This window comes from Fragaria vesca, linkage group LG2 (assembly GCF_000184155.1).
Source record: "Fragaria vesca subsp. vesca linkage group LG2, FraVesHawaii_1.0, whole genome shotgun sequence".
NCBI classification, from domain to species: Eukaryota; Viridiplantae; Streptophyta; class Magnoliopsida; order Rosales; family Rosaceae; genus Fragaria; species Fragaria vesca.
The window spans coordinates 27,236,647-27,251,108 of NC_020492.1; the positions used below are offsets into that span (position 1 = coordinate 27,236,647).

Genomic DNA, 14,462 nt, shown 5'->3' on the forward strand with positions numbered 1-14,462 from the left:
GGTCGTCGTCTCTCTCTCTCTCTCTCTCTCTCTCTCTCTCTCTCTCTCTCTCTCTCTCTCTCTCAGACAATAGTAATTAGGTTAATTTGTTTATGCATGCAGTAGTACAACCCAGTAACTAGGATAATTCGTTTTTTTTTTCCATGAAACTAGGTTAATTTGTTTATGCATGCTAGTAAACTTGGCCTCCTGATGAGAGACATTTATTTTGGAGAGACATATATAATATAGGCAAAGATTTGAATATACATACTGTAAATGTCGGCAGCTGGGTTTAATAAACATATATGTCCTACTTCATTCTAGTATTGATTACACCGTCCTTAAGCCCTTACGGCTATATATCATCAAGGATTCAAGGTTACTTCTCTTATCTTTTGCAACAACACAAGAAAAAAAAAAGGAAAAACAAGGGTTTGGTCATTCACAAACCCAAATTAAGCCATTGAAATTTTGAAGAAACCAACCAAAATTGACGAAACAATACTTCCCTCACTACACTCCCACTTTATATTCTTGTTCTCTTCTTGTATTCATAAGGGGAGGGATAGCAATCATAGCATGATATATACTAAATCTGCCCAAATTAGTGTAGCCACTGCCGCTGCCCGCGCGCACGATAAGACATTTTAGATTACCGGAGCCACTGGCTTCCTTGGATGCGTCTCTCTATCTGTGCACAATACATAGGACAACTTTGATAATAAGCAATTTTTTTTTTGGTCTGAAATGATAATATATAAGCAAGTAAACTTCTGTATGAATATATGCAGTGTTTCTGGAGAAAATACTGAGAGTTCAACCAGATGTGCAAAAGATCTACCTCCTTCTAAGAGCCTCGGACACCAAATCAGCGACAAAGCGCATGAACAATGAGGTTTTTACATAGCCACGTACTACAACAACAATTACACTTTAGGTATTTTGTTATTTTCAATTCACTACTGACGGGTACTGTGTGCATTCTGGATTATTAAGATCATAGGAAAGGAATTGTTCAGAGTTTTGAAGGAGAAACGAGGGGCAGATTTTGATTCCTTCATTTCGGAAAAAGTTGTTGCTCTACCGGGAGACGTCACTTCTGAAAACCTCGGAGTTAAAGACTTGAAGGTGTACAATGAAATACAAATCATATTCAACTGTGCAGCCACCACAAACTTCGACGAAAGGTAACCGGTTTCCGGCCAGCTTTTGAACGTCCGATGTAAACGTCCACTACGTTGAAATGGCCTATATATGCACCCCATAATAGCATATGTGTACTTTACAATGTGTATTAATTTACAAATATATACACATACACACTGTTAACTGTTAATTAATTGCATCTTATGTAATGTTTATGATCAGGTATGATATCGCACTGGACGTCAACACATTTGGGGTGCTGTATGCAATAGACTTTGCTAAGAAATGCTCAAAACTAGAGATGTTTCTCCACGTATCAACTGGTTGGTTTCGTGTATTCTTTTATATCAGTTTTCCAGAAATGTGTTTAGATCATTTGGACAAAACAATCAGTAAAATACTTTCATCCAGTAACCTAACACTAGCTTCTTTATATTTATTAATTTTTCATGCTAACGTTAGGTAAAAGAATTAATATATATTCAAAATTCGTGATCCAAATCAATTTTGACGTACAATATCTATCTAACTCTGTGGTACATTTATATACATCTAGCTCACATTAGTTTCGACACTTGTCTAACTCTTTGGTATTTTCAAAATAGGCAATCCAAGTCCATTTTTGACACTTATCTAACTCTAGGGAGGAGGACAAAGCTTTATATATTTTTTTTGAAAAAAGATCAGTTAGATTTTCTGTATTTGATCTTCTAATTTTCATCGTTATGTATAATTACCTCAGTTTGTTAATTAGTACGTGTGTTTGGGATTCCTTTACTGATGAATGGTAACTTTTCCAGCTTATGTATGTGGAGAGAGGGGTGGACTCTTACTGGAAGACTCATCTTCCATGGATGAAATGATTAAGCAGATGACCAAATTTGATTTTGAAGCAGTGGAAAAGAAACTTGTCAAGGAGAAACTGAATGAACTAAAAGCACAAGGTGTTTCACAAGAAGTTATTACAAATACAATGAAGGATTTCGGCATTGAAAGGTTTTTGAGCATCCAAATATGATTTGACTCTCCAAAAACTAATTTATCTCACCTAAACTCTGTTATGTTAATATAATTCGCTAATAGTTGTTGGTTTTTCTTTTGAAAAACATAATTGTTAGGGCTAAAGTATATGGATGGCCAAACACGTATGTATTTACAAAAGCGATGGGAGAAATATATATTGGACGCTTAAAACACAATCTACCTCATGTCATTGTTCGTCCAACAGTCGTTACTAGCACTTACAAGGAACCATTTCCTGGTTGGATTCAAGGATTCAGGTAACAAACAAGCTACATGCTTAGTAAATGGTATATAATATGACTATACGAGAGTGTGTCTGCAAAATTGAGTGTCAACTTCACTCTCTTAACTTATATGTTACAATAATTTTCTCATTTTCATGCTAGCTCATGTGTGTGCTATACTCAATGTTCATGTTCTACAGAACCATTGATAGCGTAATTGCTAGCTATTATAAAGGGAAGCTGCCATGTCTACTCGTCGACCCAATGTTAGTTTTTGATATGGTGAGTTTTTAGTTAAACAATTTAAATTCATTATAAATCAGAGTGTAATTTATTATTCTGTCCATGAGGTAGTCATCATCATGTATTCTGTGTAAAACTTAAAGAAAATGGTTAAATCTGAAAATGTGCAGATTCCGGTGGACATGCTGGTGAATTCGATAATCGTAGCAATGGCAGTGAATGCAAATAAATCTTCTAGCATCATATATCATGTAGGAACCTCACTGAGAAATCCTATAAAATTCTGTGATATTCATGATATCGTCTTCAAATACTGCACCGAGAATCCATGGATTAACAAGGATGGCACCATTGTTAAGGCTGGCAAGTTTACAATGTTCAAGACTATGGCTAGCTTTCACATGTACATGCAAATTCGATACATGCTACCTTTGCAGGTTTGTTGTTTCCCTTTCCTCTTCTTGATGGAACTAGCTAGAGGAAGAGTAATTAAACCAAAACAATAACTAACAAGCAATGACAGCCATTATTCCGTTTCTTTTGCACTTCTGAAAATGAAGAAAACTTCAGCATGACTTTCTGGGAGCAGAAACAACGTTTCCAGATATAAAACAACTATGAATTACTAATTATGCGCAAATTGCATTTAAAGGGTAATATAGTCTTGAGATTATGGTCATCGCTACAATTCTTATTGTACTTGTTTCTCATCTGAAGGGATTAAGGTTGGTGAATATAGCATTTGGCCAATATTTTCAAGACTTGTATGTCAACTATGATCGTAAACTCAGATTGGTGATGCGCTTGGTAGAGCTATACAAACCCTACATGTTATTCAAGGGCATGTACGTAGAGTGTTTCTTAAATTTAATTCCTTTGATTGATTAATGTCGTAGTTTATAATTCTACTTACAATGTACTACTGTATGTTATAATTGCAGCTTTGACGACACCAATTCAGAAGAGTTACAAAGGATAGCAATAGAGACTTATACAGACGCAGAAATGTTCAAGTCTGATCCGAAATGCATTAACTGGGAAGACTACATTTCCAACACTCATGTTCCTGGCCTTCGAAAACATGTTATGCTCAAAAAATAATCAAATTATTACGTAACTCGTAATTTTGTCTAAACATTTAATTTGTATTGTTCTCTACTCTACAATTTATGTGCGGAAGTCCATGAGTAATTGTAATTGTATAATTGCATGGTCATATGAATTTGGCTTCTTCAGGACAAGAGATTTGGACAGTATTTGTGTTCTAATAATTAATAATCTAGCTCATCTGAGCTTTGCATCAAGATCTTTGCCTTTAAGTGATCTAGCCCATCTTCTGATAACAGGTACTTTCACGTAAACTCTTTGTAATACGTACTCTCAGACTTCATAATCATTGTAAGAATTAGCACCAATATCTTTTTTTTCTTTTTCTCAATTCAAACCCTTTTCAAAGCACTGAAGTACCAGATCATGTATTGGTTTTTTCATATAGGATGATCCTTAGAGCTTGAATTAAATCCGGAAGTGGATAATCTAGGGAGGAACGAAACTCTGCACCAGAAAGTATTCTGTAGATGCTGGTGCTTTCATTCTTATTGTAAGCCATAAGAAAACCAACATTCAACAAGAGCACCTTGGTCCCTATCACATAGTCAAGTTCATACACTATCCTATACAAATATTACCTGGAATTTTTTTTTTTTGGGATCGATTGGGGTGTCAAATAATACCTGCATTTACAGTTCTGTGATACCAACAATACACAATAGCAGTAAAGAGCAAATTGTACAGAGACTCAAAGAGAAAGAGGCATACATCACACGTGATATCGGTTTCCATCGATCCATATGTTGGAGATGTAAGCAATCTTGGGCCAATCTTCCCCTTGGTCTCTGTGGCATCTTTGCTTCAGCAAAGGACATCCCTCTATTCTTAGACAAGTAAGAGAAGCCGGAAGCCCTTCATCTGGCAAGCACTCGAGCTTGGGGCATCCCCATATTTCCATTCTTGGAAGCGAGCTGAGGTGTCTCAACTCCTTGCCTTTAATGGTCTTCATATTCAAAAGATCGTAGATGGAGAGAGAGACAAGAGAGATTGGCATCAGGCCCTCCTCCGGAAATGATTCTGGATCCTCACATCTTATGAAGTCAATTGTCAAGACTTCGAGAGAGGTGAGTTCCTGCAGTCCCCATTGCATTCGGTTTGCAATGAGTCTTTTGCAGGAACGTATATTCAGTGACTTCAAATTTGATGGCAATCCCCCTTCTGGAAATGATTCCAGTTTTGGACAAAGTCCTATGGACATAGACTCGAGAGATGGAAGAAGGGTGTTCATGTGTTCTGGTAGTGACCTCAAATTACTGCATCCATCGATATCTATAACGGTCAAGTTGGGAGCATGCAGCCCTCCCTCAGGAAAATAACCAAAATTCCAGCAATCATACATTCTCAGCTTACTCAGTTCAGGGCATTTTGATCCTTGTGACATTGTAATGCCTTCTATATTGGCATTCAAGACTCTCAGCGATTGAAGCATGGGGAAGCAATCTAATGGTAATATTCCGATTAGCTTAGGACAATCCTCCAGATGAAGCCTAGAGAGACTAGGAAAAGCTCCCCTTTCTTTGTTGTCTCCAACATAAGACCACTCTTGCCATCTCCTCATGTTTTTGAATTCCAAAATTTGCAGAGATCTAAAAGGATTAATTACAGTGGTATCGTTACCATAAAACTCAGGACCTACAGAGACCAGTGGTGGCAAGAAGCTCGGTAAGGGAGGGTAGCTGACCCAGTGGTGGCAAGAAGGAACAATTTGTACAACTCAGAATATCGAGATGAACTAGATTAGAGGTAGAATGGTCTCCTAACCAACCTGGAAACCTTGTTCCCCTGTAAGACTCGATGGTGAGTTCTTTTAAATTGGTATGAGGTTGGAGGTTATTGAGAACTTCTCTATCTTTATGTGAATCTTCAGTATAACCTCCGAATTTTAAGACTAGGTGAGTTAGAGACTTCTTTTCCCACATTTTGGCTTCGAAAGCATCCACAGCATTCACAATATTTTGAATCCCTGATATTCGAAGTGTTCCATGCAAATGCTTAAGCTCCTTTAACTCTAGAATGTCCTTCCTTGCTGTACGTTGGTCTAGAACAAAGTCACTTAACATTTGGAGATCTTTCAATTTGCCCATATGTGCTGGCATCTTTTTCAAATGTGTGCCTCGCATATCTCCAATATCAAGATGGCGCAAATTTGTGAGTCTTCCCAAGTTGGCTGGCAAATGAACAAGAGCTTCACAATGTGACAACAACAAAGTTTGCAAATTACACAAAGAACACACTGTATCAGGTAGCTTCTGGATTGAAGTCCATGACAAATTCAGGTGCTTTAGATGTTTCAGATTACCGATCGAATTAGGCAACTCCTTAATGTCATACCTTGATAAGTTCAGCACTCTTAAACATTGTAGTGTAGGCAATAGATCATGTAGAACCTTATCTGACATTTGAAATCTTTCACTCCAAAATTCTGTTAGTTGTAGCGGTAGGAAGGTGCGCAGATACTTAGCTTCATGTAAAGCCTCAAAATTCTCAAAGTCACTACAACGATGTCTCATATATGAAAAATGACGAGTCTTGGTCACCATGTCAAATGAGTTGTCATCTTCCTCCAACCTAAAGCCGAAGTCTCCAGATACAAACTTTGCTAAATCACTGATAAGGTCATGCATGGTAAAACCGTCAAAACGTATTGATGAGTGTCGAAAAATAGACCGTGAAGTTAGCTCATCGAAGTACTCCTCTCCAACTTCTTCCATTGTTTTCTTGTTTTTGGGTTGCAACAGATCTTCAGCCATCCACAAAAATATCAATTCTGATCTTTCAAATACATAACCATTGGGAAATATCGAACAATAAGCAAAACAACGCTTGAGATGTGAAGGAAGGTAGTAATAGCTTAGCCATAAAGCCGGCAAAATGGCACTCCCTTTATCTGCAAGTTCCCATATGTCACTCTTCAGTACCTTCTCCCATTCTTCCAAATTCAATTTAGAGCACAAGAGACCACCAAGTGATTTGGCAGCCAAAGGAAGACCCTTACACTTAACAATTTGTTTCCCAATTACTTCTAAATTTGGATATGCACTGTGATCTGCATTTCTGAAGGCATGTTTTGCAAATAGTGACCGACAGTCCTCTTCAGATATTTGCGATAGATAATGAGTTGGAAGACTACCCATCATAGATCCAACACCTTCATTTCGTGTTGTGACAATGATCCTACTTCCACGCACCCCAAACTTAAAGGGACACCTAAAGACATCCCAGTGGAGATAATTCTCATTCCAAACATCATCAAGGACAAAGAGAAACTTCTTCCCCATCAAAGCCTCCTTGAGCTTAACTTGGAGTAAATTTAGGTGTGTGATGGCACAGTTGCTTGAAGTAACAGACCCATAAATCGTTTGTGTAATTCTAACAACAAAAAAATTCTCCGAAACACAAACCCATGCTTGAAGATCAAACTGTTGTTTCACTCTTACATCATTGTACAAGAGCTGAGCAATGGTGGTCTTTCCAATCCCACCCATGCCCACGATGGGCCACTAGCATCGTTCCATAATAACAACCTAGTCATGGTCTCCTTATCTTCGTACCTTCCATAGACACCAGAGTCGTCTACCAGAGAAGTCGAAGGGAGTATCACTCTCATTGAGAGTCTGTGCCTAGCACCTGCTTTCAAATTAAGGGCATCTTTCCAGCTAACAATCAAGTCTAATCTCTCAAGAATTTCCTCTATCTTGGGATCTACTGATTCATCGAAAGCATGAAAGAAAACAGACATGAGTTGGTGTAACTTACTTGTGCGACTTCCATATTGTTCAGCTTCCAACTTGCTCCTCATGGCATCTGTCTTGATCTCGTTCAACAGGTCCTCAGCATCAAAGACGGCCTCTTTAAGCTCATCCAGCCACTCCTTCACATCGGAGTTACTTAACTGCTTCTCTTCAGCATCATCCAGAACAATAACAGATTGCAGCGTCAACTCCAACCTGTTTAGCAACCCTTTGGTCTGCTTCTTCCCCTTGATGAAGTCCATGACATCCCGAGAGGCCATCTTATGAAATATTTCCTGAAATAAACCAGAGAGAAAAGCTCCACAAACGACCTCTAGAGCCATTGTTTCCACTTTGGTTTTCGCTTCAGAGCAGATAGATTGATGATTTGACAGAACAGTTCTGACTCAAAAACAGTTCAAAGAAATTGCCTTCTCATTTTAATAGAAGCAGACAGATATCAATCATAACATGGATCTCGAGACAAATGCTATCCCCGACTGTAAACCAACTACCGATGACTAATATCCTATCTTATCTGTATGGTCAACACTCCAATGATGACAATTTTTCCTATTGTCCTTGCTTCCTACGCTAGGTATATAGACTTAATCAACATACCAATTTCTTTGTTCCAACAAGCATCAGTGTTCATCTTTCACACCTAAACTGCATTATTCATGTTTACGACACCTCCACAGATCCACCCCTTTTACCCTGATCAAAATTTTCCAGTTAACAATACCCAACATCATACTACCTGCAAGCCTAAGCCATGAACTGTCCTATCAGATTCAGGACTACATTTTCTTCTGGCAAGGAAAGAAATGAAAAATAACAATAAAAACAGTCTAATAGCAGTAGCTTTGTAAAATTACTTCCATCTTTGTGCAACAAACGTGCATGCAAGGAATGCTATCATGCTTACATGATAAACTAGGATTTGTAATTTGACACCCAAACTAGCACAACATGTTAAAGAAAGCTTGGTGTCTAAAAAGTTCAGGACATAAGCTTCATTTTCTTTTCTTCTTTTTATTTGGTTAAGCTGACTATAAAGAATGAGCTAATTCCACAAAATTTGCATGTTACAACATCAGAGAAACTAACAGGGAAACATGGGTGTGTTGCAGACAGTTGAGGGGCTGTTCTTAGATAAGCCACCCTGCTTCTCCTGACCACATTACTCATCTCCAAGAGATATGGACCCTATATAGAATTATAATGAACATGCCAGAACACGATACTAAGCAGGCGGAAGACTTAAATCATAAGGTGGGAAGGAGATGGGGACCTCTCTTTTCTTTTACCCGTCTTAGTTGTGGTTTTATCATTGTGACTGGTAACAAACTGAGATGTGCAGGAGTTTGGCAACGCACTTTGGGATATCAGAACTCCACTGGAAGCTTTAGTTACACTTGGCCGGGTAATGCAGAGCCAGGTTCTTGCTGGCTCCTCACAGCTGTCATCTGCTAGAGGCACATGCCACGATCCGCTTTCTGATTCCTGAAACAGATTGGCAAATCAACACTCTAAATACATGAGGCTTTCACAGCACTATTTACAAAACAATGATGCACTCATAAACTACTAACCCGTTGCCTTTGATATTACAATTTGAAGACAAGTCATCACTTTTTTACAGAATTACGATTTTAGTTCAAAATCACTTGGATCACACATCAAGCACTCTCAGTATCAAAGGCTGCCAATACTAATCAACAGGCACCATCCAATCACAACAGAATATCTGTAATTGGACACTATATCTAACCTCAATTATAACAAATATGTTTCAGGAGTACTACTATACGTAATGTTCAAATGTACAAGTCTCTTAACTCTCCCTTTTTTATCTATATAATAGAGCTACTATAAAACATAAATTATTCGAATCTCATTAGTAAATATATCCAACAATTTTGTTCCCCACATTGCAGAACAGTGTTTTGCGCTATGAATCAGTTGTAGTTAGAGCTTCGAACATGCAATCAGATGTAACTGCAATGACATAAAAAATGGTACCTGGATCACTGAAGAATATGGCGGTGGCGTCTGAAGTTTCAGATTGCCTTTAATAAAAGTGTATCGTACCTGAAAGCCAAATGCAAGAGAAGTTAGAATTACAACATAAAAGAGAGAGTGTGGCATCAGTTGAGTACACAGATCTGAAGTAAAAGCATTATCTATCAATTGGGTTTCAAAAAATCAAAATCAAAATATATACTATGACCATAAACAATTTAAACTCTAAATTCCTTGATTTGGATTGATTATGTTAATTGTACAGGGGAAACTTTCTACCAGAAAAAGGTCAATACAGATTCCTTGTTTTTTTTTTTTTTGTTGAGTTTGTAACTGTTTTTAGGGTGGGGATGCATGGGAGGCCAAAATTGAAAGGGGATTTGCCCCTGCTATGCCTTTCATGAAACACAAAAAAAATAAGAATCAAATTAAATAACCAACACTTTCTGCTTGTAATGTCCTTAGACCTGGAATAAAATATGTAATAGACAATCTGTATATCGGAACTCCAGACTTTGTCGGTGCCTTTGATTTGCTAAAATTATAATAAAAGACATGCAATAGAAGCAATCATATGTTGGTGACACTGAAAGTAACACAGTAATTAAGCCTCAAAGAAGTACATTGAAGGTTGTCATAGAGTAACATACTTGATGCCTCTCTTTCCACTTAAGAAAGAAGCTGCTTCCAAGAAGCTCAAATATATGATCGCGCATTTCATCATTTGTCACAAGCAAGCATTTCAGTTTCACAGCAGCATAAAGCCAATACCTGAGCCATAGAAGAAAAGGTACTTCATAAATCAATATTTCCTTCAAAATGGTTAATATCTGCACATATAGACATAGCAATTTTCATTAATATTATTATTATCATTTCTTTAAAACAAATATAGAAAGAAATGCAACCAAGAGACCGCCCAATAGGTTGAAAGGACACAGCCCTTGACCACGGATTAACAAAACAAGTAAAAAAAGTTTCAGAAGGCAAGGAATTGTAAGTTCATACCAGTCATCGTTCGAGCCACTTGGTGTGGTATAAAGAATACCTTTATCCATCCATTCCTCAACCACTTTTCTGTGGGAAGGGTTTTCCACTAGTGACTTGAAACGTCTATTATGCAAGACAACAAGTGGCCATTTCTCTCCACTTCTATTGTACAACTCTTTCACAACAGCATCAAGCTGCGATTATATAGCACATAATAATTGTCATGATTATGTGCAACTGAAGGTCAATAAAAAGGAAAGGAAACATAAATGAAATGTTTATGCAACCTGAGGAAGACTGAATCCACCGTCTGCAAAATTTTGCTGGTAGAGCCCAATATTAGCTCCATCCACAATAGCTTCATAATCAGCATGTTTGTCCAGCCAATCCTTTATTTAATTATGGGAGGAAAAATTCAAATGAGAATTCCAGAAGAAAGAATAATTAGGATGTTTTCAAACAATTTTTTTTTTGCAAATATCACCCAAAGGCAATAGAAACGTGATGTAATACATAGCCATTGCTACTTTATGTTTGCCTTGCAACCACACCTACTCTAACTCACTTGATAAACTTTCACAACTAATACTACTTTCTAAAAAAATGTCGAGAAAATAAGTGCCAAGACAAATAAAAATTGAAGAAAGGCCATCTAAAGCTTATGTCCACAAAATTCACTGTATCAATTCTCATGACTTCCAATAGTAGGAACATAAAGGGTATCCAGTATCATATCATATATCTTATCTTACTGCATATTGCATCAATAAAAATAAAAAACAAAAAGATCTAACACCAAGACTCCAGACACCAGCATCAATTATAAAACATTTACCAATGCGGCGGAAATCAGAAACTCAGCTAAGAATCCTCAAATTTTAATCAATAAAATCCCTTATCCTATGACCAACACCACCTGTATCTAACCAATTGACTTAATGAATGGATAACAAGTGGCACTCTAAACTCTAGCCACTACAGGAATTCAAATAGTAAACTGAACATGTATTAGCAAACTGGACTGCTAAACAAAATTATTGGCTCACCTGAAACTCACTGAAATTCAACCTAACCTCCCTTTCCATTGCCAAAGCGGCAACAGACTGCGCAAACCTATCTGTCTCTGCACAATCAATATCAACACAAACCAAATGCTCGCCACAGGAGCAACACTTGCTTTCAGAATCCACATTGGCTCTCTGAACATCCCAATCCCCCTTCCCAATCCACCCCTGCCCATGCCACCCTCCTCCATTCCTCAAAACCACCTCTTTGACCCTACCCGAGTCCCAACTCACCTCACCAACTTCACTAGCCCTTCCATCACGATACCAATCCTCAATGATCTTGGCTGTCGATTCACTAACACACCTCACAGTATTCCTTAACTTGTGCAAGTAATCATAAACCCTCTCTCCTCTTCCCATCTCTGCACTCACCTTTAATAGGGCTGAAATCTCAGGCTCCTCTACACTCACTCCTACCTTATTCATATGCTCCTCCATCTCATACGCCTTATCCGCCTCCAGCTTCTCACAAAAGCAGAACAATGCCGGGTCACAAGTGCGCAACCTCGGCAACACATTATACTTCTCCATACCCTTCACCAGCTCAAAAGCATAATCTCCATCGCCCTTCGCCGCAGCAAGCCGAGCAACAGCCGTTATCGTGGCCTCATTGGGGACGACTTCAGTCAACGACATGTGATCAAACATCCGGAAGCCATATTCCAAAGCCGATTGCTTCAGGGCTGGGTCAGTGACCGAGTTAGAACAGAGGTACAACAGGGTGTTGAAATGGTGCTGGTTAAGCCGCGTGTTCCGTGAAACAGCGGATTCATACAGCGAGATCGCAGTGCTCAAGTCCTTGTTCTTTGAGCAGAAAGTGAGGGAAGAGTGGAATTGGGCCTCTGGGGTCTGCTTCTTCTTCCTCTTGGGGGTTCCCATCAATGTCCAAATTTCGAAACCTATATGCAAATTTGTTTTATTCATCAAGAAACAATTTACAATGTATTACAAGAGCATGAATAATTTCATTGCTGGGAAAAAAAAAAAAAAAAACCCCAACTCTAAACCTCATTCACTAAATCCCAAATTTGAATCGAACAGTCAATTGGACACTTGGGGATTTCATGGTTTCCATAAATCCAAAAAAAATAGTTGCAGAAGAAATTAAAAAAATAAATTGTTTTAATCATGTTGGAAGATTACTTACAAGCAAAGAGGGAAAGGGATCAAATAGAGCCTTCAAGAATCAAGATTGAGTTTGGCGCAGAAATTAATTGAAGCTTGATTGAACCAACTAACTGGAGGCTGAGAATCCAAGGGAAATCGATCAGGAGGGAGAGCAGAGAAGAAGTTGAATTTTTCAAATACAGGTATTGAAGTTGTGCAATTTGTGGCTAGTTCACTGATAAGTGATAAGAGAAGCGGGGAGGTTGTGTAGTAGGGTTTGGAATGAAAGAAGAAAAACCGGCGGTTTCTGGTTCGGAATGTTTAAAATTCAGTTTACCCCCCGAGGACAAGGCTGGGATCAGGCCCGGACCGGGTCCAATTTCATCGCCGGACACTGCAAAACCAGACCGGGCTGGCTGCTGCTGAACACAGGAACCGGTAAAGCCCGGACTGGCAAGAACTGGGCCGGTTTATCGGGTCTCCCGGTCCTGATTTCAATTCTTCTGTTGTTCAGTTAACAGAATCACAGTCACTTGATCCTGCATTCTGAGTACAGCCTGTAGTTGTGTGTGAAATGTGAATGTGAAACTTAAAACAAAAAGGCAGTAATATATCTGTTGATTCTGCTCGACTCAGTCAACAGTATAGTATGTGACTCACTTGATCCTGCATTCTGAGTAGACTGTAGTTGTGTGTGAAATGTGAATGTGAAACTTAAAACAAAAAGGCAGCAATATATCTGTTTATTCTGCTCGACTCAGTCAACTGTATAGTCTGTGACTCTGTATTCAAGGCAGCAAGCTCAACTGCTCAACAGCTCAGATAAGGCAAGTAGACAACCAACAACTCAAATAAGGCAGACACTTAAATAGTTAAATAAGCAAGCTGCAAGATGAACTGATTAATTCTCACATTCAGTACCAAAACTAAACGTCCAAACTAGAAAAGGCGGCAAAGCAATGAAATTATAAACCGTTCCAAGTTTCAACATAAAACGTTCAACAACTGAACGACCAATTACTACCAGATACACTCATAGACCTTAGAATTGCATTGCACAACAATATTGCTCCCTAGTATTGGAAACTTACATAATATGCGGGGATAAATGCCACTTTGTGCAAGTTAAAAATTTCGAATTTCAAAAGAGTAAAGAAAGGGTAACACAAATCTTTGCTAACTTTTAGTCAGACAGATTAATGATATGAGATACATTTAGCAAATGCAATGATATTAACAGATCAATGAATGCAAACTCTATCAAAGAATCCATATATACAATCTGCTCATCCGTAAAAGAAAACCATGTACATACTGAATCATATCTAAGATTCAAGACACAGGAATAGCCAAGTAGTGCCATGATACTTCCACTACCTCAAATTCTAGCACTTTAAATCGATACCAAATCAAATAGAGTGAATCAGTGAAAGAATCAAAGAACCAAAGCAGAGAATCAAAACTGAGAAAGAGTAAAAAAATACTCACCAAAATCAAAATTCAAAACGCAGTCTGGGAGGAGAAACTGAGAGGCGATAGATAGAGGCGAGTCTGGCTTCGAATCAATACTCTCAATGGCTTCGATGCCCAGTCTCAGTCGCCGTTTTGAGAGAAATCTCAGTCGCCGTTTTGAGACTTGGAAAGGCTGGAAGAGAGAGAGAGAGAGAATAGAGAGCGGAAAACTATGTGGGCTTTCGGGCCGAAAACTTTTCTCAATTTTCTATTTTTTTTTTTTTTTGGTTACAGAAGCGAACTTTTCTAAATTTTCACAAACCGAGTCCGGACCGGCAACTAATCAGAACCGGACTGGGCGA

At 38.3% G+C, this 14,462-nt stretch overlaps 5 protein-coding genes across 5 annotated transcripts in view; 1 reads left to right on the forward strand and 4 right to left on the reverse strand.

The window, feature by feature from the left end:
* Positions 1-3,935, forward strand: part of LOC101315116 (fatty acyl-CoA reductase 3-like) — a 4,162-nt gene extending 227 nt beyond the window's left edge. Inside the window, exons 2-10 of the mRNA XM_004291574.1 lie at positions 774-877; positions 979-1,169; positions 1,351-1,451; positions 1,929-2,124; positions 2,247-2,408; positions 2,576-2,657; positions 2,789-3,055; positions 3,336-3,463; positions 3,560-3,935. Coding sequence (XP_004291622.1) covers positions 774-877; positions 979-1,169; positions 1,351-1,451; positions 1,929-2,124; positions 2,247-2,408; positions 2,576-2,657; positions 2,789-3,055; positions 3,336-3,463; positions 3,560-3,719 — 1,391 coding nt within the window. The 3' untranslated portion in view covers positions 3,720-3,935. The remainder of the gene's footprint in view (positions 1-773; positions 878-978; positions 1,170-1,350; positions 1,452-1,928; positions 2,125-2,246; positions 2,409-2,575; positions 2,658-2,788; positions 3,056-3,335; positions 3,464-3,559) is intronic.
* Positions 3,936-4,437: 502 nt separating this feature from the next.
* On the reverse strand, positions 4,438-5,286 carry LOC101308156 (putative disease resistance protein At3g14460-like). The gene has a single exon (XM_004293032.1). The coding sequence runs from the start codon at positions 5,284-5,286 to the stop codon at positions 4,438-4,440; it is 849 nt and encodes a 282-aa protein (XP_004293080.1).
* Positions 5,287-5,353: 67 nt separating this feature from the next.
* Positions 5,354-7,006, reverse strand: LOC101308446 (putative disease resistance RPP13-like protein 1-like). The gene has a single exon (XM_004293033.1). It carries the CDS (start codon positions 7,004-7,006, stop codon positions 5,354-5,356), a length of 1,653 nt encoding a protein of 550 aa, XP_004293081.1.
* A 155-nt stretch (positions 7,007-7,161) lies between these two features.
* Positions 7,162-7,803, reverse strand: LOC101308746 (putative disease resistance RPP13-like protein 1-like). The gene has a single exon (XM_004293034.1). The coding sequence runs from the start codon at positions 7,801-7,803 to the stop codon at positions 7,162-7,164; it is 642 nt and encodes a 213-aa protein (XP_004293082.1).
* A 503-nt stretch (positions 7,804-8,306) lies between these two features.
* Positions 8,307-14,462, reverse strand: part of LOC101309035 (proteinaceous RNase P 3-like) — a 38,607-nt gene continuing 32,451 nt past the window's right edge. The window contains exons 2-7 of the mRNA XM_004293035.1: positions 11,521-12,440; positions 10,762-10,863; positions 10,493-10,668; positions 10,135-10,255; positions 9,485-9,553; positions 8,307-8,965 (exon numbers count right to left, since the gene is read on the reverse strand). Of these exons, the coding sequence (XP_004293083.1) occupies positions 8,723-8,965; positions 9,485-9,553; positions 10,135-10,255; positions 10,493-10,668; positions 10,762-10,863; positions 11,521-12,440 (1,631 nt within the window). The 3' untranslated portion in view covers positions 8,307-8,722. The remainder of the gene's footprint in view (positions 8,966-9,484; positions 9,554-10,134; positions 10,256-10,492; positions 10,669-10,761; positions 10,864-11,520; positions 12,441-14,462) is intronic.

Coding starts and splice junctions, on each gene's coding strand:
- LOC101308156 (XM_004293032.1), bottom strand. CDS start 5,286: ATGAGGAGATGGCAAGAGTGGTCTTATGTTGGAGACAACAAAGAAAGG.
- LOC101308446 (XM_004293033.1), bottom strand. CDS start 7,006: ATGGGGAAGAAGTTTCTCTTTGTCCTTGATGATGTTTGGAATGAGAAT.
- LOC101308746 (XM_004293034.1), bottom strand. CDS start 7,803: ATGGCTCTAGAGGTCGTTTGTGGAGCTTTTCTCTCTGGTTTATTTCAG.